This window comes from Dendrobates tinctorius, unplaced genomic scaffold (genome assembly GCF_039654945.1).
Source record: "Dendrobates tinctorius isolate UK_male_01 unplaced genomic scaffold, ASM3965494v1 ptg000181l, whole genome shotgun sequence".
Lineage (NCBI taxonomy): Eukaryota > Metazoa > Chordata > Amphibia > Anura > Dendrobatidae > Dendrobates > Dendrobates tinctorius.
The window spans coordinates 5,374,263-5,393,702 of NW_027361848.1; the positions used below are offsets into that span (position 1 = coordinate 5,374,263).

Below are 19,440 nucleotides of genomic sequence, written 5' to 3' on the forward strand. Positions count from 1 at the left end.
AAATGCTCCATAGATTATGCCCCAATAAAATGCTCCATGAAATGCTCCATAGATTATTCTCCCATATGCTGCCCCATAAGATGCTCTATAGATTATGCCCCATAAAATTCTCCATAGACTATGCCCCATATGCTGCTCCATAGATTATGCCCCCATAAAATGCCCCATATGCTACTCCATAGATTATGCCCCCATATGCTGCCCCATAAGATGCTCCATAGATTAAGCCCCCATATGCTGCCCCCATAAGATTCTCCATAGATTGAGCCCCTATATGCTACCCCCATATGATGCTCCATAGATTAGGCCCCCATATCATGATATGGCCCCCATATGCTGCCCCCATAAGAAGCTCCATAGATTATGCCACCATAAGATGCACCATAGATTATGCTGCTGCTGCAAGTTAAAAAAAAAAAAAAAAAAAAGACCTACTCACCTCTCCGTCGCTGGGGGACAAGTGCCGGTGTCGCCACTGGCTCAGGGCCCCGGCACTGGTGATATTCACCTGTCCCCCAGTCCATTACTGCGCCTTTCTGTCTCTTCCGGGTCTTCTGTCAATGACTGATCAGGCAGAGGGCACGGCGCGCACTAACTACGTCACCGTGCCCTGAACATCAGAGCCAGAGGACGCGGAGGACAGTAGCGCACAGCAGGGTGGATTTGATTTAAATCTAACTGATTTAAATCACGATTTAAATCACTAGTCAGTAAGGCTTGATTTAAATCAGTGATTTAAATCAAAGTTTCTACCTAAACGAGTTCTTGCTACTTTAACATGCAAGTAGATGAAGATTTTTAGAATCACTTTTTATATTACTTTTTTCTCCCCAGTTTAATGGGTTAATCATTCATATTTGGACACCACTGTTCTGTTGTACTTAGGAAGGAGAAAAATAATCCTGACCTTAATAACAATTTAAATAGATTTATTCAACTGAAACAATAACAACATTACAGCATAAGTTATTTGCTTAAACAAACATCCATGTTTGTTAACTAATTTGGCTAAACAAAATATATATATTTTAAGAAACTTAGACTGTCAGCCCAACCGACACATGAAAAACTTAAATACTACTGTCCCTGCTGTCCTCTGTAGCTCACTTGTCGTCATCTTCATCATCATCTTCTTCTTTGTTCCTATTCATAATCTGGAAAAGAAAAACAAGCTTTCCTGCTTTATTGGGTCCCAACCGATTTCTCAATTTAGAATGAATGAGTCCAAAGGAAGAGAATATTCTTTCAACGCCTGCAGAAGAAGCTACTGCTGTTAAAAGTCAAATCATTACTTGAACAGTCTCTAAATCCAAGCGCTTAAGTGACTTCCACCAGTTTACTGGTGTGACCTTCCTTAAAATATCTTCAGCAAACATATATTTCTTGAATGGTTCCCCCTTAGCTCTGAAGTTTATTATAGTTGGCATTAAAGATGGATGATTGCTGGATACCCATGTCATAGCTAACTCCTCTTCCTCAGCACTTAGGTTTTGACCCTGATATTGGATATTGACAATATTTGCCAAAAAATGAGCTGGAGTCAGTGCTTGTCCCATTCGTTTGTTTACTGCTTGTAATTTAATTCTGTCCATGTGTAGTTCTGTTTTTAAGTGTTCACTCAGTTCCTTCCAAATTTCAACAGCATCCGCAATAAAACAGCTATTTTTCTGTATTTTGTTTAACGCTTGAGAGATGGGTTTCAGGAAGCTCAGCATATGTTCAACATTTCTCTTAAGCCCAATGTTGAGGATTTTGGCCGTGACAGTGCCATCTATTTTATCTCTATTTTCTTCACAAAGTGTCATCAGAATAGGCCAGTTTTTGATATACTGCTCAAAACAGTCCACCACAGAGTTCCATCTAACATCTTGTGGGAGCGTTAGCTTGGTTCCACCCATCCTTTTCAGAGCTGCTGCAGCAAAATGATTATTACGGAAGTATTTAGCAATTTAAACAACATTAGCCTTTATTTCTGGAACACTTAAGTCTTTGGCTAAGAGGTGCAGCAAATGAGCACTGCAACCATATGTTATTAGCAGCTTTGTATTCCCTCCCTGCTCTTCTAAATCTCTTCTCATCTTGGATACGTTTGCAGCATTGTCAGTGACCAAACTGCGTACTAGACATTTGAATTTTTGTTCACATGTCGTTATAGATTTTACTGCCACTTCTTGTAAGTATTCTGCTGTGTGTGCATTTCCTGACGTATCAGTTGTTTGTGCAAGGAAGACTTTACCTTCTTCTGTTGTTATACAAGCACATACAATAGGATCATTGTGGACATTACTCCACCCATCAATACTTAGGTTAACAATTTTACCCTCCAGAGCTGTTGCACATTGCTCCATTTCTCTGTCATACACTTGATCCAGCAGTTTCCCTGCAACATCAGCTCTGCTGGGTGGACTGTATCCTGTCTCAGTGACTGAACCATATTAATGAAATGTGGGTTCTCAGTCAGACGGAAAGAAGAGTTCGTTGCATAAATAAACTGGGCAATTTTTTCATCAATCAACTCTTTTTCTAATCTGCTAGTTCTTATCACAAACCTATCTATGGTGGTTCCAGGAGGTAAAGGTTTTTTCTTCCTTTTGGGTGATGGTGATATGTGGCTGTGGGTGTCTGATGATGATGCTGCTGCTGCTAATGAAGCACTATCCTGGATGGATAACTCTGAAACTGTAGAGCAGGATGATGGTGATCTTGGAGGTGGATAGTTTCCAGAATCCATGAATTCCCCTAAACAAAAAAAGTCAATGCTGTTATTTTATTGTTTATACAATTTCTGCTTATTGTACACAACACATCACTGCCCCTGCCCCAAAAGGAATATTTGTTTTTCTTCATAACTGTACCAAATGACAGTAACATGCAGTAATAATAAGAAATATAATTTTTCTCACACATGACAGTTCAGTCTTTAGAAATAGGATTCAATAAAAATGTTTACCAACCTGAAGATCCTGCCTGTTCAGAAGTGTTTCTTTGGTCATCTTCATCACCGCACTTCTCATGATGTTGCCTCATTCGCGCCACCAGGCCTTGGATCTCTTTGTTGCATCATTTGCATTTTGCACGCATGCCTGCCTTACCGATAGGCGAAGGAGTTTCATTAAAATATTCCCAAACTGGGTCTCTTTTACGGCCTGCTGCCATTATAAGGAAAGAATGTAATAAACCTCAGATCGTACACACAAACAGATCCAGACTTGTCTGTCTGTGGCTATGCTGCAGTATTGTGCTCAAAGTTTCACTTTCATTTTCTTGTCTGCTTGCCCTTCCTCCTCCTCACACTTAGATTCACATTCTTCTTGTGTTGTGCAGATCTATTCCACTCCAAACAATCAGAAACATATTGTCTAACTTCTTGGACTTGGCACTGAAGGGGTTGATTCTGTATTCATAGGTTTGTAGAACAATAGGATTAAGGTCTTTTTCTCAACTCTGTTCATGTTGTAACATTTTTGCCGTGAAGAAGAGGCTGGGACCTCTGCGGAGTCAAATTCAGTTTTGAGAACTGCGTAAGTAAAGCGAGCGTCTGTGATAATATAGGAGAGAAACTGCCCACTAATCCTACAGAAACCTCTGGAAGAGCATGGAATTGTGAATTTTACACATATACAGCCTTTATTCTACTGAGTTAAACAACTCAGCTTTATCTCATGATGGAAGAACCTTTGGATGGTAAAATATTTTCCTCAAAAAGCAGTTTATTGAAGAAAATCCGATTTAAATAAAAAAAATACGATTTAAATAAAAAAAAATCCGATTTTTTTTTATTTTTTTAAAAAAAACATTGATTTTTATCCACCCTGGTGCGCAGCGGTGGACCGGGGACAGGTGAATATTGCATATACTTACCCCCTCCTGGCGCGGTCTCTGCAGCCCCGCTTCTCCTGGTCTCAGGCTTCTTCCTTCAGTGGTTACGTGGTACCGCTCATTAAAGACATGAATATGTGCTGTAAGATAGCGCTCACTGTTTGTGTTGGGAGACACTCACTTGGTTGTGATTTTGAGGTAGACAGGCACGGTTTTGCACGTAAAACAGTCTAAGCGGTTTATTGTGCCATCATAAACCACACCTTAAGCCATGTTATACTTCACTGGCTTACACAGTCCATCACATTTCATAACATACGGCTTTAATACGCTGTCAGTAAACACGCTGGACCTCCTCACTGTCCAGTTACCGTGGGCAACCACACGCCGTACAGTTCATTAATGTTCATGGAACACAACAGGCACCAACAGTCATATCCCCATGTCTGGGGTTACCTTACAGGAGCTCCTGCTCCAGATACTGACTCCTGTCAGTACTCTCTCCTAGGGAAGCTGCCGAACTGGGATCACCGTCCTGGACAACTCCTTGCTCACCAGGCCATCTGACAGTCCAGATCCACAGACGGACGGTGGCTTCCCCAATGCAGTGCCGACACTGACTCTACAAACATGTGTCCACTCCAGGTGCTATTCAGGACGTCCGTCCCCTCCGGGGTCCGTCCAACACTCAGGCCTCACCGGGTGCTATTCAGGGATCCGATCCTACTCCCAGGATCTCCTAACACACCGGCCTCACCAGGTCCAAGGTCGCAGCACGTGCTCCAGGGTTCTGATCCTACTCCCAGGATCTCCCAACACTGACCCTGCAGGACATTGCACCCTGAACCATTCAGGTACACACTCTCTCTCCATGTGACCCACTTCAGGCACATTATATGGTACATAACCACGCCCACAGCTGAGGTAAAGATCACATGGTCATGACACTGCAGGTCCTTTTAACACACCCAGCCATACACACACAGGCTTTACTTTGGGTGTTCAGACACACCCCTGGGTAGGTTTGTAGGTGACTGGTTCCACCCATCTCACCAAGTCACCTGGAATCTTCCCTAATACACAGCAACAAACCCTCAGCAGTATATCTCTGCTGATCAATACACGTTCCAGCTTCCATCACAAGACCACCCTTCCTTGTGATACATATCTGCCATTTACAACCCTGCCGCTCACCATTTCCCCATCACAATAAAGGGAACACCTGCATGCACGTCCTGGGAAAGCCATACAGCACCCCCTAGCTGTCCCAGGGGTCACTGCATCACAGCGCATATTCATGACTTTAATGAGCGGTACCACGTGACCGTTGAAGCAAGGAGCCTGAGACCGGGAGAAGCGGGGAGGCTGCAGAGACACGCCAGGGGGTAAGTATGACCTGGCACTCCCCCTCCCCCGCCGACCCCCGGTATATGACTTGCGTATAAGCGGGGGGGGGGGGGGGGTGTAGACTTTCAGCCCCAAAAAATGGGCTGAAAATCTCGGCTTATACACGAGTATATACGGTACGGTAGATATATATACACTACGGTATAACACAAGCCCTGGCACTATAGGACATTGAGAGGGCAGTGTGGAGTATCAGCCATTATCATGTCATAGCTGGGGAACAAAAAAATGCAGATTACTGAAGCGACATTACTGATGAGTTGCCATTACTGATGAGGCACTATTACTTTCCTCCTATGTAGTACCTGTGTTTGGCATCCTTCCCCGTGCTATATATTTAATATGCGGTGTGTAAGGATCCTACCTATCCATGCCAGTTCTTCTGGGAATATATTCACGTCACCTATATATTTTGTATATGGCTGTATACAAAATTACTTGGCACTCAAAATCGGAGAAGCAGTTTTATCTTTATTGTGCATCCAGACAAAAATAGACTCATATATCATGAACGTTTTCGGTCCAACAACGGACCTTCATCAGAAGGGTCTTTTTGTTTATTTAGAGTAGACTTTAAGTTTATAAAAAAAGTAAACAAGATAGCAAAACAATATGTCAGAACAATGCCATAGACATATAATACACTTTCAAAATAATAAATAATAATCTGACGTCAGAAGCAGGATCTATATTGATGGAAAGTGACTGCAGTGGAATGAATTTCTGCAGTCACTTTCCTTCACTATAGATCCTGCTTCTGACGTCAGATTACCGTATTTTTCGGACTATAAGACGCACCCCTATTTTCAGAAGGAAAATAGGGAAAAAAATAATAATGTGTCAAATGGGGGTCCGTCTTACAGTCCGAATTCAGCTTACCTGGGAAGGGATCCGGCACAGGTGGAGAAGTAGTCACAGGGGTCATTCAGTGGTCCAGGCTCGTGCGGTGGCGGCGGCTCTGTGCTGGGGCAGCTGTGCTGGGGTAGGGGCAGCTGTGCGTGCTGAAGATTTACAAAGCACGCATTAAGGTCAACAATGCAGTATCCAAGTTCGTAGTACGGAACGGGGGGAGTGGTAGTACGCACCGCAGATCTAGATTTTATGGAAGAGGATTTTTGGCTAGCGGACGAAGTGCACTTGAATGCAGTGGGTATAGATTTGTGGACTTTAGGGTTACAGGAGGGGATAGAAAGGGCCACGGCATTGCTGGAAGGTGGGATCTCGAGCACTTGAGGTGGTCAAGGTGCTCTCAGTGTTGCGTTGGTGGGTCCTTGAAGCTGGTTACAAATTCGGGATAGGGGATTCATTAAAGACCTCCTTTATTGGATGGTTATTTGATGGTAGTCTGGTGAGATTTGGGTGATACCCGGCGATGGAACGTCGGATTCAGATTACCTGTATTGGAGGACAACCTCTTCCCTCGGTTTTACGGTGCTCCTGAGCAGGTGAACATGACTAGGAGTAAGTCTGGGAGGGGAAGGGCAATGTCATGGAAAAATCACCAGCTTTTTGTAGCTTCGAGGACCTCACCAGTTGTTGTAATTATCAATAAATTCGCTGCTGTGGCCGTTTTTTATCCAAAGAAAAATGGATTGTTGTCTGTGCTTTTATTTACGGGAAGGGGTTTTGTGAGAGGTAGGATTGGTATTAGTGGTCAGGTCACAAAATCAACCTTACCCAGAGTCAAGAGACTGCACTGCCCATGATCGCTTAGGAGTAATAGGACTGTAGCAGGTTCCAACAGTAGGGGAAAAAGAGTGTGGAGGGGCGTGATATGTGCAAAATGAGGCTGTTTTTAAAATAAGTTTATTTTAGCACAAATATATTTTTACATTTTCATAGAACCATACTGTGATTTTTGAGAATAACCGCTCAATATCAGATCAGTGCGGTCTGGCACGCTACACAGGGAACAGAGCTGTGCTGATGCGGCCATGGACAAAGCTGATCATTGGTGGTGTCGGATGTCGCACATCCACCGCTCTGATATTGAAATCCATTTTCTAAGGATAAAGAGATCTTGGAAACTCCTGGATATACCATAATGACAATGGTTTTATGTCAAGCATGCTTATATGAGAATTCTGCTTTGAAAATAATGTCTATACAAATAATAAAATTAAATGTGTGTTTTATTATCAGCTCCAGCTATTTCCCTGCAGAAAATCTAGTTGAATACAAATGGCCTGCAGATGAAACAGGAGAGTACTATATGTTACAAGAGCAAGTTAGTGAATATTTGGGCATTACCTCTTTCAAGCGTAAATATCCAGGTAATAATGTTTTTGTCATTCAGTGTGTTTTTTTTTTCTTTTTTCATATACCGTATATTAGGGGTCCCCAACCTGTAGCTCTGGGAGCCACATGTGGCTCGCGTGTCCGTAATATGTGGCTCGCTACTGTCTGCCAGCTTGATGCACTATCACTAGGTGTAGCAAACAGCTGTTAAGAACAGATCTCCAGATGGTGACTTTTGTGTGTAGCCCTGCACAGAAGAGCAGATCTGAATGGAGGTAAGATAGGAAACCCTGAAGTTTGGCATACTGCCTTGGTGTGATTTCAGTGGAAAAGATTTGACTGTAATTAATACTGGTAATGGGGGCTCTGGTTGTCGCTACTGTGAGTGGGGCAGAAGCTGGATGTGGCTCAAGGCCCTCTCTCAGTGCTGAATGTGGCTTGTGACCCTCTTGCATAGATGAATGTGACTCTCATGGTCAGAAAGGTTGGGGACCTCTGCCGTATATACTCGAGTATAAGCCGAGGCACCTAATTTTGCTGCAGAAAACTGGGTAAGCTTATTGACTCGAGTAAAAGCGGGGTATGCATTGTCCCCTCATCCTTGTTGTAGTATGTGTGGCTCCCCCTGTCCTGTCCTCCTATGTGTCCCCTTGTTCAGGCCTGCTATTGGTGGCTCCCCTCGTCCTGTCCTGCTATGTGTGGCTCTCTCCGTCCTGTCCTGCTATGTATGGCTCCCCCCGTCCTGTCTTGGTATGGGTGGCTCCCCCTGTCCTGTCCTGCTGTGTGGCTCACCCTTTCCTGTCCTGCTCTGTGTGGCTCCCCCTGTTGTATGCATGGCTCCCACGGTCCCCTCGTTGTATGTATGGCTCCCCCCTTCCTATCGTTGTATGCATGGCTGGGCTCTCCCATCCCATCCTTGTATACATGGCTCGGCTACCCCCTGTCCTCCCCCTTCCTCCTTCCTGTCCCGTTTCCCCCGTCTTCCTCTGTCTTTCTCATCCTCTCCCGTCCTTCTCCGTCCTTCCCTGTCTTCCTCACTCTCCTCGCACCATAACTGCACGTCCCTGCATCTCCGTTGACCTGGCAGCAACTCTTCCTGTGCTCAGCGGTCACATCTTACCGCTCATTAACCCCTTAACGACCACCGATACGCCTTTTAACGGCGCTAGTTAAGCGTACTTAAGCCACAGCGCAGAGGAGAGAGAAATAGGGTCCCTGATTCCCCCCCCCCACCTGTACCTCCCGGTGGTCATCGGCCCTCCTGCTTCCCCCCCATGGGCGCTGCCATCTTCCAGGAAGAAAATGGCGGGCACATGCGCAGTGCGTCCGCCGAGATCTGCCAGCCGGCAACAATAGGAAGATTTGTCCTATTGGTTCATTTTGGTTGTGTGATAGACCCTATCACAGTGATCAAAATAAAAAAAAGTAAATAACCCCCCCCCTGCTTTATCACCCCCTTAGTTAGGGATAAATAATGAAATAAAGAAAATATATTTATTTTCATTTTCCCATTAGGGTTAGAGTTAGGCTAAAGTGAGTTGGGCTAGGGTTAGGGTTGGGATTAGGGTTGGTTAGGGTTGAGATTAGGGATAGGGATTTGTTGGGGTTAGGTTTATGGTTAAGGTTATGGTTAGGGTTGGGATTAGGTTTGTGATTAGGGTTATGGTTAGAGGTGTGTTGGGGTTAGGGTTGTGGTTAAGGTTATGGTTAGGGTTGGGATTAGAATTGAGGGGTTTCCACTTGTTAGGCACATCAGGGGATTTCCAAACGCGACATGGCGCGACATGGCATTGATTCCAGCCAATTTTGTGTTCAAAAGGTGCTCCTTCCCTTCCGAGACCCGACCTGTGCCCAAACAGTGGTTTTCCCCAACATATGGGGCTTCAGTGTACTCAGGACAAATTGCACAACAACATTGGGGGTCTAATTTCTCCTGTTACCCTTGGGAAAATAAAAAATTGGGGGCTAAAAAAATAATTTTTGTGGAAAAAAGCCTAATACTTTTTATTTTCATGGCTCTGTTTTATAAACTTCTGTGAAGCACTTAGGGATTCAAAGTGCTCACCACACATCTAGACAAGTTCCTTGGGGGGTCTAATTTCCAAACCAGGGTCACACGTTGGGGGTTTCTACTGTTTAGGCACATCAAGGGCTCTGCAAATGCAACATGATTCCCTCAGACCATTCCATCAAAGTCTGCATTCCAAAACGTCACTACTTCCCTTTCGAGCCCCAACATGTGCCCAAACAATGGTTCCCCCCCACATATGGGGTACCTGGGTACTCAGGACAAGTGGGAAAACAACTTTTGTGGTCCCAATTTCTCCTGTTACCCTTGTGAAAATAAAAAATTGCGGGCTAAAAAAAGATTTTTGAGGAAAAAAAAATATTTTTTATTTTCACAGCACTGCTTTATAAACTTCTGTGAAGCACTTGGCACTTGGGAGTTCAAAGTGCTCACCACACATCTAGATAAGTTCCTTAAGGGGTCTAGTTTCCAAAATGGTGTCACTTGTGGGGGGTTTCCACTGTTTACATCAGGGGCTCTGCAAACACGACATGGCGTCTGATCTCAATTCCAGACAATTCTGCATTTAAAAAGTCATAAGGCGCTCCTTCCCTTCCAAGCTCTGCAGTGCGCCCAAACAGTGGTTTACACCCACATATGGTGTATCGGCGTATTCAGGATAAATTGCACAACAACAAATTTTGTGGTTCATTTTCTCTTTTTACACTTGTGAAAAAAAATGGTTCTGAAGTAAAATGTTTGTAAAAAATACGTTAAATGTTAATTTTTTTCCTTCCACATTGCTTCAGTTCCTGTGAAGCACGTGAAGGGTTAATGAACTTCTTGAATGTGGTTTTGAGCACCTTGAGGGGTGCAGTTTTTAGAATGGTGTCACTTTTGGGTATTTTCCGTCATATTGACCCCTCAAAGTGACTTCAAATGTGATGTGGTCCCTAAAAGAAAATGGTGTTGTAAAAATGAGAAATCACAGTTTAACCCCTTCACTCCCAAGGGTGGTTTGCACGTTCATGACCGGGCCAATTTTTACAATTCTGACCACTGTCCCTTTATGAGGTCATAACTCTGGAACGCTTCCGTGGATCCCGGTGATTCTGACATTGTTTTCTCGTGACATATTGTACTTCATGATAGTGGTAACATTTAATTCAAATAACTTGCGTTTATTTGTGAAAAAAACGGAAATTTGGAAAAAATTTTGAAAATTTCGCAATTTTCCAACTTAGAATTTTTATGCCCTTAAATCACAGAGATACGGCACACAAAAAACTTAATAAATATCATTTCCCACATGTTTACTTTACATCAGCACAATTTTGGAACCAAAATTTTTTTTGTTAGGAAGTTATAAGGGTTAAAAATTGACCAGCGATTTCTCATTTTTGCAACACCATTTTATTTTTACGGACCACATCACATTTGAAGCCACTTTGAGGGGTCTATATGATAGAAAATACCCAAAAGTGACACCATTCTAAAAACTGCACCCCTTAAGGAGGTGCTCAAAACCACATTCAAGAAGTTTATTAACCCTTTAGGTGCGTCACAGGAATTTTTTGAATATTTAAAAAAAGATGAACATTTAACTTTTTTTCACAAAAAAAATACTTCAGGTTCAATTTTTTTTATTTTACCAAGGGTAACAGGAGAAATTGGACTGCAAAAGTTATTGTGCAATTTGTCCTGAGTACGCCGATACCTGACATGTGGGCGGGAACCACTGTTTCGGCGCATGGCAGAGCTCAGAAGGGAAGGAGCGCCGTTTGACTTTTTCAATGCAAAATTGGCTGGAATTCAGATCAGATGCCATGTCACGTTTGGAGAGCCCATGATGTACCTAAACAGTGGAAACCCCCCACAAGTGACCCCATTTTGGAAAATAGAACCCCAAGGAACTTATCTAGATATGTGGTGAGAACTTTGAACCCACAAGGGCTTCACAGAAGTTTATAACGTACAGCGGTACAATTAAAAAATCATATTTTTTCCACAAAAATGATCTTTTCACCCCCAATTTTTATTTTCCTAAGGGTAACATGACCCTAAAAGTTATTGTGCAATTTGTCCTAAGTACGCTGATACCCCACATGTGGGGGTAAACCACTATTTGGGCGCATGGCAGAGCTCGGAAGGGAATCAGCGCCATTTGACGTTTTTGGCTGGAATTGAGATCGGACACCATGTCGCGATTGGAAAACCCCTGATGTACCAAAACAGTGGAAACCCCCCACAAATGACACCATTTTGGAAACTAGACCCCCCAAGGAACTTATCTAGATGTGTGGTGAGCACTTTGAACCCCCCAGTGCTTCACAGAAGTTTATAACGCCCGGGCGTGAAAATAAAAAATTTGTATTTTTTCCACAAACATGATCTTTTAGTCACCACCAATTTTTTTATTTTCCCAAGGGTACCAGGAGAAATTGGACCCCAAAAGTTGTTGTCCAATTTGTGCTGAGTATGCTGATACCCCATATGTGGGAGAAAACTACTGTATGGGCACATGTCGGGGCTCGAAAGGGAAGTAGTGACGTTTTGGAATGCAGACTTTGATGGAATGGTCTGCGGGTGTCATGTTGCCTTTGGAGAGCCCCTAATGTACCTAAACAGCGGAAACCCCCCACAGATGACCCCATTTTGGAAACTAGACCCCCTAAGGAACTTATCTAGATGTGTGATGAGCACTTTGAACCCCCAAGGGCTTCACTGAAGTATACAATGCCCGGGCATGAAAATAAAAAGATCGTATTTTTTCCACAAACATGATCAGTTAGTCTCCAATTTTTTTATTTTCCCAAGGGTAACAGGATAAATTGAACCCCAAAAGTTGTTGTCCAATTTGTCCTGAGTACGCTGACACCCCATATGTGAGAGATAACTACTGTATGGGCACACGTCGGGGCTCGGAAGGGAAGTAGTGACGTTTTGGAATGCAGACTTTGATGGAATGGTCTGCGGGTGTCATGTGCGTTTGGAGAGCCCCTGATGTACCTAAACTATTGAAACTCCACACAAATGACCCCATTTTGGACACTAGACCCCCCACGGAACTTATCTAGATGTGTGGTGAGCACTTTGAAACCCCAAGTGCTTCACAGAAGTTTATAATGCCCGGGCATGAAAATAAAAAAATAATTTTTTTCCACAAAAATGATATTTTTGCCCCAAATTTTTTATTTTCCTAAGGGTAACAGGAGAAATTGGACCCCAAAAGTTGTTTTGCAATTTGTCCTGATTAGGCTGATACCCTACATGTGGGGGTAAAACACTGTTTGGGCGCATGGCAGAGCTTGGAAGGGAAGGAGCACCATTTGACTTTTTCAACTCAGAATTGGCTGGAATTGAGATCAGATGCCATGTTGCATTTGGAGAGCACCTGATGTGCCCAAACAGTGGAAACCCCCAATTCTAACTCCAACACTAACCCCAGCACACCCCTAAGGCCTCTTTCACACATCAGTTTTTTGCCGTCAGGCGCGATCCGGCTTTTTTTTACAAAACCGGATCCGGCAAAATGCAATGCCGGATCCAGTTTTTCCCCATTGACTTGCATTAGCGCCGGATCGCGCCGGATGGCATTGCGTTTCATCCGTTTTTTGCCGGATCCGGCTTCTTGTCTCATTCCGGCGTCTGGAAAAAACGGCTACTGTAATGTTTTTTGTCTCCGGCGAAAAAGCCGGAAGCGCCGGATCCGACGCTTCCGGCTTTTTGCCACAATGAAAGTCTATGGGATCCAGAAAAAGACGGATCCAGCCACCGGATCCGTTTTTTTAAGTCTGCGCATGCTCAGATCCAATTGGCCAGCCCCCAGGAAACAGATATAACCTGCTAGACGGATCCAGCAGAAAAACGGATCCGTTTCTACAGTTCTCCAAAATTTATGCCGGATCCGTTTTTTCTAAAAATAGCCGGATCCTGCCTGATGGCAAAAAACTGATGTGTGAAAGTAGCCTAACCCTAATCTCATCCCTAACCCTAACGCTAACCCTAACCCTGGCCCTAACCCTAATGGGAAAATGGAAATAAATACATTTTCTTTTAATTTTATTGTTATTCCCTAACTAAGGAGGTGATAACGGTGGGTTTGATTTACTATTTATAGCGGGTTTTTATGTTTGGCAGCTGTCATACGCTAAAAGACGCTTTTTATTGTAAAAATAGTTTTTGCATCACCACATATTGAGAGCTGTAATTTTTCCGTATTTTGACCCACCGAGTCATGTGAGGTCTTATTTTTTGCGGGACGAGTTGACGTTTTTATTGGTACCATTTTCGGGCACGTGACATTTTTTGATCGCTTTTTATTCCGATTTTTGGGGCGCAGAATGAACAAAAACCAGCGTTTCATGAATTTCTTTTGGGGGGGTGCGTTTACACCGTTCCGCGTGCGATAAAATTGATAAAGCCCTTTTATTCTTCCGGTCAGTACGGTTACAGCGATACCTCATTTAGGTCGGTTTTTTTATGTTTTGTCGGTTTTATGCAATGAAAACTATTTTATATAAAAAATTATTTTTGCATCGCTTTATTCTGTGAGCTATAACTTTTTTATTTTTTCGCTGATGATGCTGTGTGGCAGCTCGTTTTTTGCGGGACAGGATGACGTTTTCAGCGGTACCATGGATATTTATATGCGTGTTTTTGATCGCGCGTTATTGCACTTTTTGTTTGGCGGTATGATAAATCATTATTTTTTGCTTCGTTTTTTATTTTTATTTTTTAAGGGGTTTGCTAAAGGGGTTAACTAATGGGACAGTTTTATAGGGCGGGTCGCTACGGATGCGGCGATACCAAATATGTGTACTTTTATTGTTTTTTTTTTTATTTTCAAAAAATGAATTTATTGGGGAATATTTTTTTTTTTTTACTAATTTATTTAGCGATTTTTTAAAAATTATTTTTACACTTTTTTTTTTTACTTTATTACATAGTCCCAGGTGGGACATCACTGTCCTGTGACAGATCGTTGATCTGTCACATCACAGATCACTGTGACAGATCAGCGATCTGTCACAGGCACTGCTGCAGACATCCTCATGCCTGCGCTTTGCAGGCACTGAGGAAATCAGCTCCCTGCAGGCCCCCGAAGGCCCCCGTCGCCATCTTGGGTTCGGGGGCCTGCTGGGAAGGAGCCCCCCGCAGCAGCCCCCTCCCTGCCGATGCTTCCCTTTAACCCCCGGTACACCGCGATCATGTTTGATCGCGGTGTGCAAGGGGTTAACGTGTCGGGGGCGGTCCGTGACCGCCCCTGACACATTGTGCTGGGTGTCAGCTGTGATAATCAGCTGACACCTGGCTGCGATCAGCGGCGTTCACCACGTGGGCGCCGCTGATCGCGCTAGACGTACTATCCCGTCTATGGGCATAGGGGCCCGGGTCCCATGGACGCGATAGTACGTCTGATGTCAGAAAGGGGTTAAAGGGAACCTATCCCCCCCAGGGTGTTTTTCAGTTAAAGAGCCACTTTCAGCAGCACTAAGGCTGCATTCTGTGAAGGTGGCTCTTCTTTTTCTGACCCCCAGTAATGTCAAAATATTGACTTTTATAATTAGCTCCTCATACCTGTAATGTGTCCCACAGGTACGTGGTGTTCCCTAGTATCAGCCGCCTACCATCCGTGAATCCTGCCTGTCCGAGGCCTCGGCGCCGCCCACGATCTGTCCATCATTATGCCCCGTACGTCGCTGCCTCCTCTTGATTTGAATCCGGGCGCTTGCGCTGTAACAAGTGTTCTCGAGCATGCGCAGTGCGCGCTGCCCGAGAACCGACATCAGGCTATTGTGCCTGCGTGTTGCGGAGGCCCCAGCCCCGCAGTGTGAATACAAATCTTGATTCAAATCAAGAGGAGGCAGCGACGCACGGGGCAGCGCTGAGGCCTCGGACAGGCATGATTGACGGATTGTAGGCGGCTGATTCTGGGGGACACAACATATCTGTGGGACACATTACAGGTATGAGGAGCTGTTACGGTTTGTGCTTTAGATGGCAGGTAAAGACAATAACCCGGAGTGGACCCTCTGGGTCACGGCTCCAGAGCCCCTGCGGGCGAGCTGACCAGGTGGGGCCACCCCCTATACAGGGAGTGTTTGGGGCAGACCCACAAGGGATAGAACCGTGACAGCCGGAGCCAAAGGGGCGACTGGGTGAGCACCAGGGGGTACTAGGGTGAAGAGTCAGCGGAGCAGCGGTACAGAGGACAACGAATAAGGAGCCAGAGAGAGACACGGTCGTGGAGGGTTCCGAGCTGGCGAATGCTGGAGGCTGCAAGAGAGAGGGAGAGGTGAGAGGCTAAATGGACAAGGACCACAGGGCTGGAGACTCACAGTACAGTAGGGAAGAAGGCAGGAGTGGGCAGCAGAGGAGAGGCGAGGTCAGGAACGCAGGGATAGCGAACACAGAGGCAAAACAACAAGACACAGACAAGGAGCCACAAGGAGAATGTACAGGGCCTGGGAGCATAGAGAGCTCTGACCAAAGGGACAGCGGATCAGAACGATACACAAGCGTCTTACCTGGGAAGACGCCGGGCAGAAATAGAGGATTGGCGCCGCCATGTTGGGGGCGGAGCCTGCGCGTCACATGGTGTAATCAGAGTGCCGGCCGCAGGAGTGTAGGACCGACGTCGGGGAGGCCGGAGGTCAGGATCGGGTACGCGCCGGGAGGTGCGCACAGGACCCTGCAGGTGAGCATCGGCGGCGGGCGTGACAGGAGCTAACTATAAAGGTCAATATTTTGACATTACGGGGGGTCAGAAAAAGAAGAGCCACCTTCACAGAATGCAGCCTTAGTGCTGCTGAAGGTGGCTCTTTAACTGAAAAACTCCCTGGGGGGATAACAGGTTCCCTTTAACCCTTATAACTTCCTAACAAAAACAATATTATTTTTTTTTTACAATTCTGGCCACTTTATGAGGTAATAACTCTAAAACTCTTCCATGGATCCTGGTGATTCTGAGACTCTTTTCTCATGACATATTGTACTTCATGATAGTGGTAACATTTCTTTGATATGACTTGCGTTTATTTGTGAAAAAAAGGAAATTTGGCGAAAACTTTGAAAATTTCACAATTTGCATGTCCTTAAATCACAGAGATATGTCACATAAAATACTTAATAACTAACATTTCCCACATGTTTACTTTACATCAGCACGATTTTGGAACCCATTTTTTTTTGTTAGGAAGTTATAAGGGTTAAAAAGTTAAACAGCGATTTCTCATTTTTACATCACAATTTTTTTTTTAGGGACCACATCACAGTTAAAGTCACTTAGAGGGGTCTATATGATAGAAAATACCCAAAAAACTGCACCCCTGAAGGTGCTGAAAACTACATTCAACAAGTTTATTAACCCTTCAGGTGCTTCACAGGAATTTTTGGAATGTATAAAAAAAAATTATAAGTTTTTTTCACAAAAAATTTACTTCAGATCCAATTTTTTTTATGTTTCCAAGGGTAACAGGAGAAATTGGACCCCAAAAGTTGTTGTGCAAATTGTTCTGAGTACGCTGATATCCCATTTGTGGGAGAAAACTACTGTTTGGGCACATGTCAAAGCTCGGAAGGAAAGGAGCGCCGTTTTACTTTTTTGGCTGGAATTGGCTGGAATTAAGATCGGACGCCATGTCGCGTTTGGAGAGCCCCTAATGTGCCTGAACAGTGAAACCTCCTACAAGTGACACCATTTTTGAAACTTGACCCCATAAGGGACTTATTTAGATGTGTGGTGAGCACTTTGAACCCCCAAGTGCTTCACAGAAGCTTATAACGTAGAGTCGTAAAAATATAAAATCATATTTTTTCCACAAAAATAATCTTTTCTTACCCAATTTTTTTATTTTTCCAAGGGTAACAGAAGAAATTGGATCCCAAAAGTTATTGTGCAAATTGTCTCGAGTACGCTGATACCCGATATGTGGGGGTAAACCACTGTTTGGGTTCCTGGCAGAGCTCAGAAGGGAAGGAGCGCTAGATTTTACTGTTATGGTTGCCGGTTTCAAGACCCCCTGGCAGAGCCCATGAGGTGCCAAAACAGCAGAATCCCCCATAAGTGACCCTAATTTACGAACTACACCTCTCAATAATTCCATCTAGGGGTGCTGTGATCATATTGACACCATGGGTGTGTCACAGAATTTTATACCATTGGGCATTGAGGACAAAATAACTACATTTTTACCACAAAAATTTTGTTTTAGCCAAAGATTTTACATTTTCGCACAAGAAGTGGGTAAAATGACAACAAAATTTGTCCAACAATTTCTACTGAACGTTGCAATACCCCATATCTGGCTGTACAGTGCTACTTAGCCATGCGGCGAAACTTGGGAGGAATGGAGCGCTATTTCCCTATACATGTGAATGGGTCTGTGAACATGTCAGTCTCTTTCCACGGACTATGTGTCCGTGGGTAAAACACGCTGACATTTATGTTTTTTATTGTCGGCACAGGCCATAAAACATCCCTCACGTGCATACATCAAACACACATTGATGTCATCCATGTGACGTGCATCGGCGACGTGGAAGAAGCGTTAAAGTAAGTGCTGTTTCCCGGCTCCAGGTAATGAACATGACTTTCGTCATTCTCCACTGCTCTGCCGGTGATCGGGGCAAGCAGGGCACAATGATGAGAGTCCCCAAGCTGTTTTTATAATTATTTAAATATATAATTAAAAATAACGGCGTGGGGTCCCCCCCTTTCTAACAACCAGCCTTGCTAAAGCTCACAGCTGGGGGCTGGTGTTCTCAGGCTGGTAAGGGGCCATGAATATTGACCCCCCCAGCCTAAAACTAGCAGCCCACAGCTGCCCAGAATCATAGGCACATCTATTAGATGCTCCTTTTCTGGTGCTTTGCCCGGCTCTTCCCACTTGCCATGTAGCGGTGGCAAGTGGAGTAATATTTGTGGGTTTAATGTCACCTTTCAGCCAAGATGCGACCGTCCCGGCTGAAAACCACTGGTGAATAAGCTGCTGGGAATGCAGCGTCAGTGACCCGGGGTGACGTCATAGAGGTCACCTTCGGTCGCTGAGCTGCGGGGACTTAGGTGAGATCCCCACTAGCACTGAGAGCCGTGAACGCTCACTGTGCTAGCGAGGATATGACCACAGTTCAGCCCGACTGGGAGCGGAGCTCAGTGAACGAAGGTGACGTCAATGACGTCACCCCCGGTCACTGACGCTGCATTCCCAGCAGCTCATTTACCAGTGGTTTCAGCCGGGTCGGTCGCATCTTGAAACCGTCCAGGTTGAAAACTGTATATCCCCCAGACATGGATTACGGCTTTTGGCACAACGACGGTCAGGTATCCTATATTGTTGTTTTTTTTTTGTTTTATTTTTATTACAGGAGATCGAAGGCTTCGCATAGATTAGGCGTGGTTGTAAGAATGAGTACACCTTATTCTACTTAATGTGCTACTGATTAGGTTATCACCTGAACCAAATCTTATTTAACGAAGAAAAGTATGAAAAACCCTGCTGTGGCGTTCACAATCCTCTTGCAATAGGACAAGCTGGATGGCAAAACAATTTCTAGTAATATCTCAAACGTAATAGGAATGAAAAAATAACTTTTAACCATACCAAAGGAGTTGAAAAGAAAAGTTTTGAGTGAGGAAAAGAAGGGCTCAATTCTGGCTTTACTAGCAGAGGGATACAGTGAGCGTCATGTTGCCTCCATCCTTAAGATTTCTAAGACGGCAGTCCGTTACAACAAGATCAAACAGCAGACATTGGGGACAATAAAGCTACAGACTGGCAGAGGGCGAAAACCACTCTCCACTTACCGGGATGACCGTCATCTTATTCGAATGTCATTCAGCAACCGCATTTTGACATCAAGTAACATAGTAACATAGTAACATAGTTATTAAGGTTGAAGGGAGACTTTGAGTCCATCTAGTTCAACCCATATCCTATCCTAACTTGCCCTAACATGTTGATCCA

At 44.3% G+C, this 19,440-nt stretch overlaps 1 protein-coding gene across 8 annotated transcripts in view; it reads left to right on the top strand.

The window, feature by feature from the left end:
* PHF10 (PHD finger protein 10) overlaps positions 1–19,440 on the top strand; it is a 357,386-nt gene that overhangs the window by 104,520 nt on the left and 233,426 nt on the right. For 6 of the 8 annotated variants that reach the window (XM_073551852.1, XM_073551855.1, XM_073551856.1 and 3 more), the window contains exon 3: positions 7,369–7,499. The exons of the other annotated variants lie outside the window; for them this stretch is intronic. In XM_073551852.1, the coding sequence (XP_073407953.1) occupies positions 7,369–7,499 (131 nt within the window). The remainder of the gene's footprint in view (positions 1–7,368; positions 7,500–19,440) is intronic. 8 annotated transcript variants of the gene reach the window in all.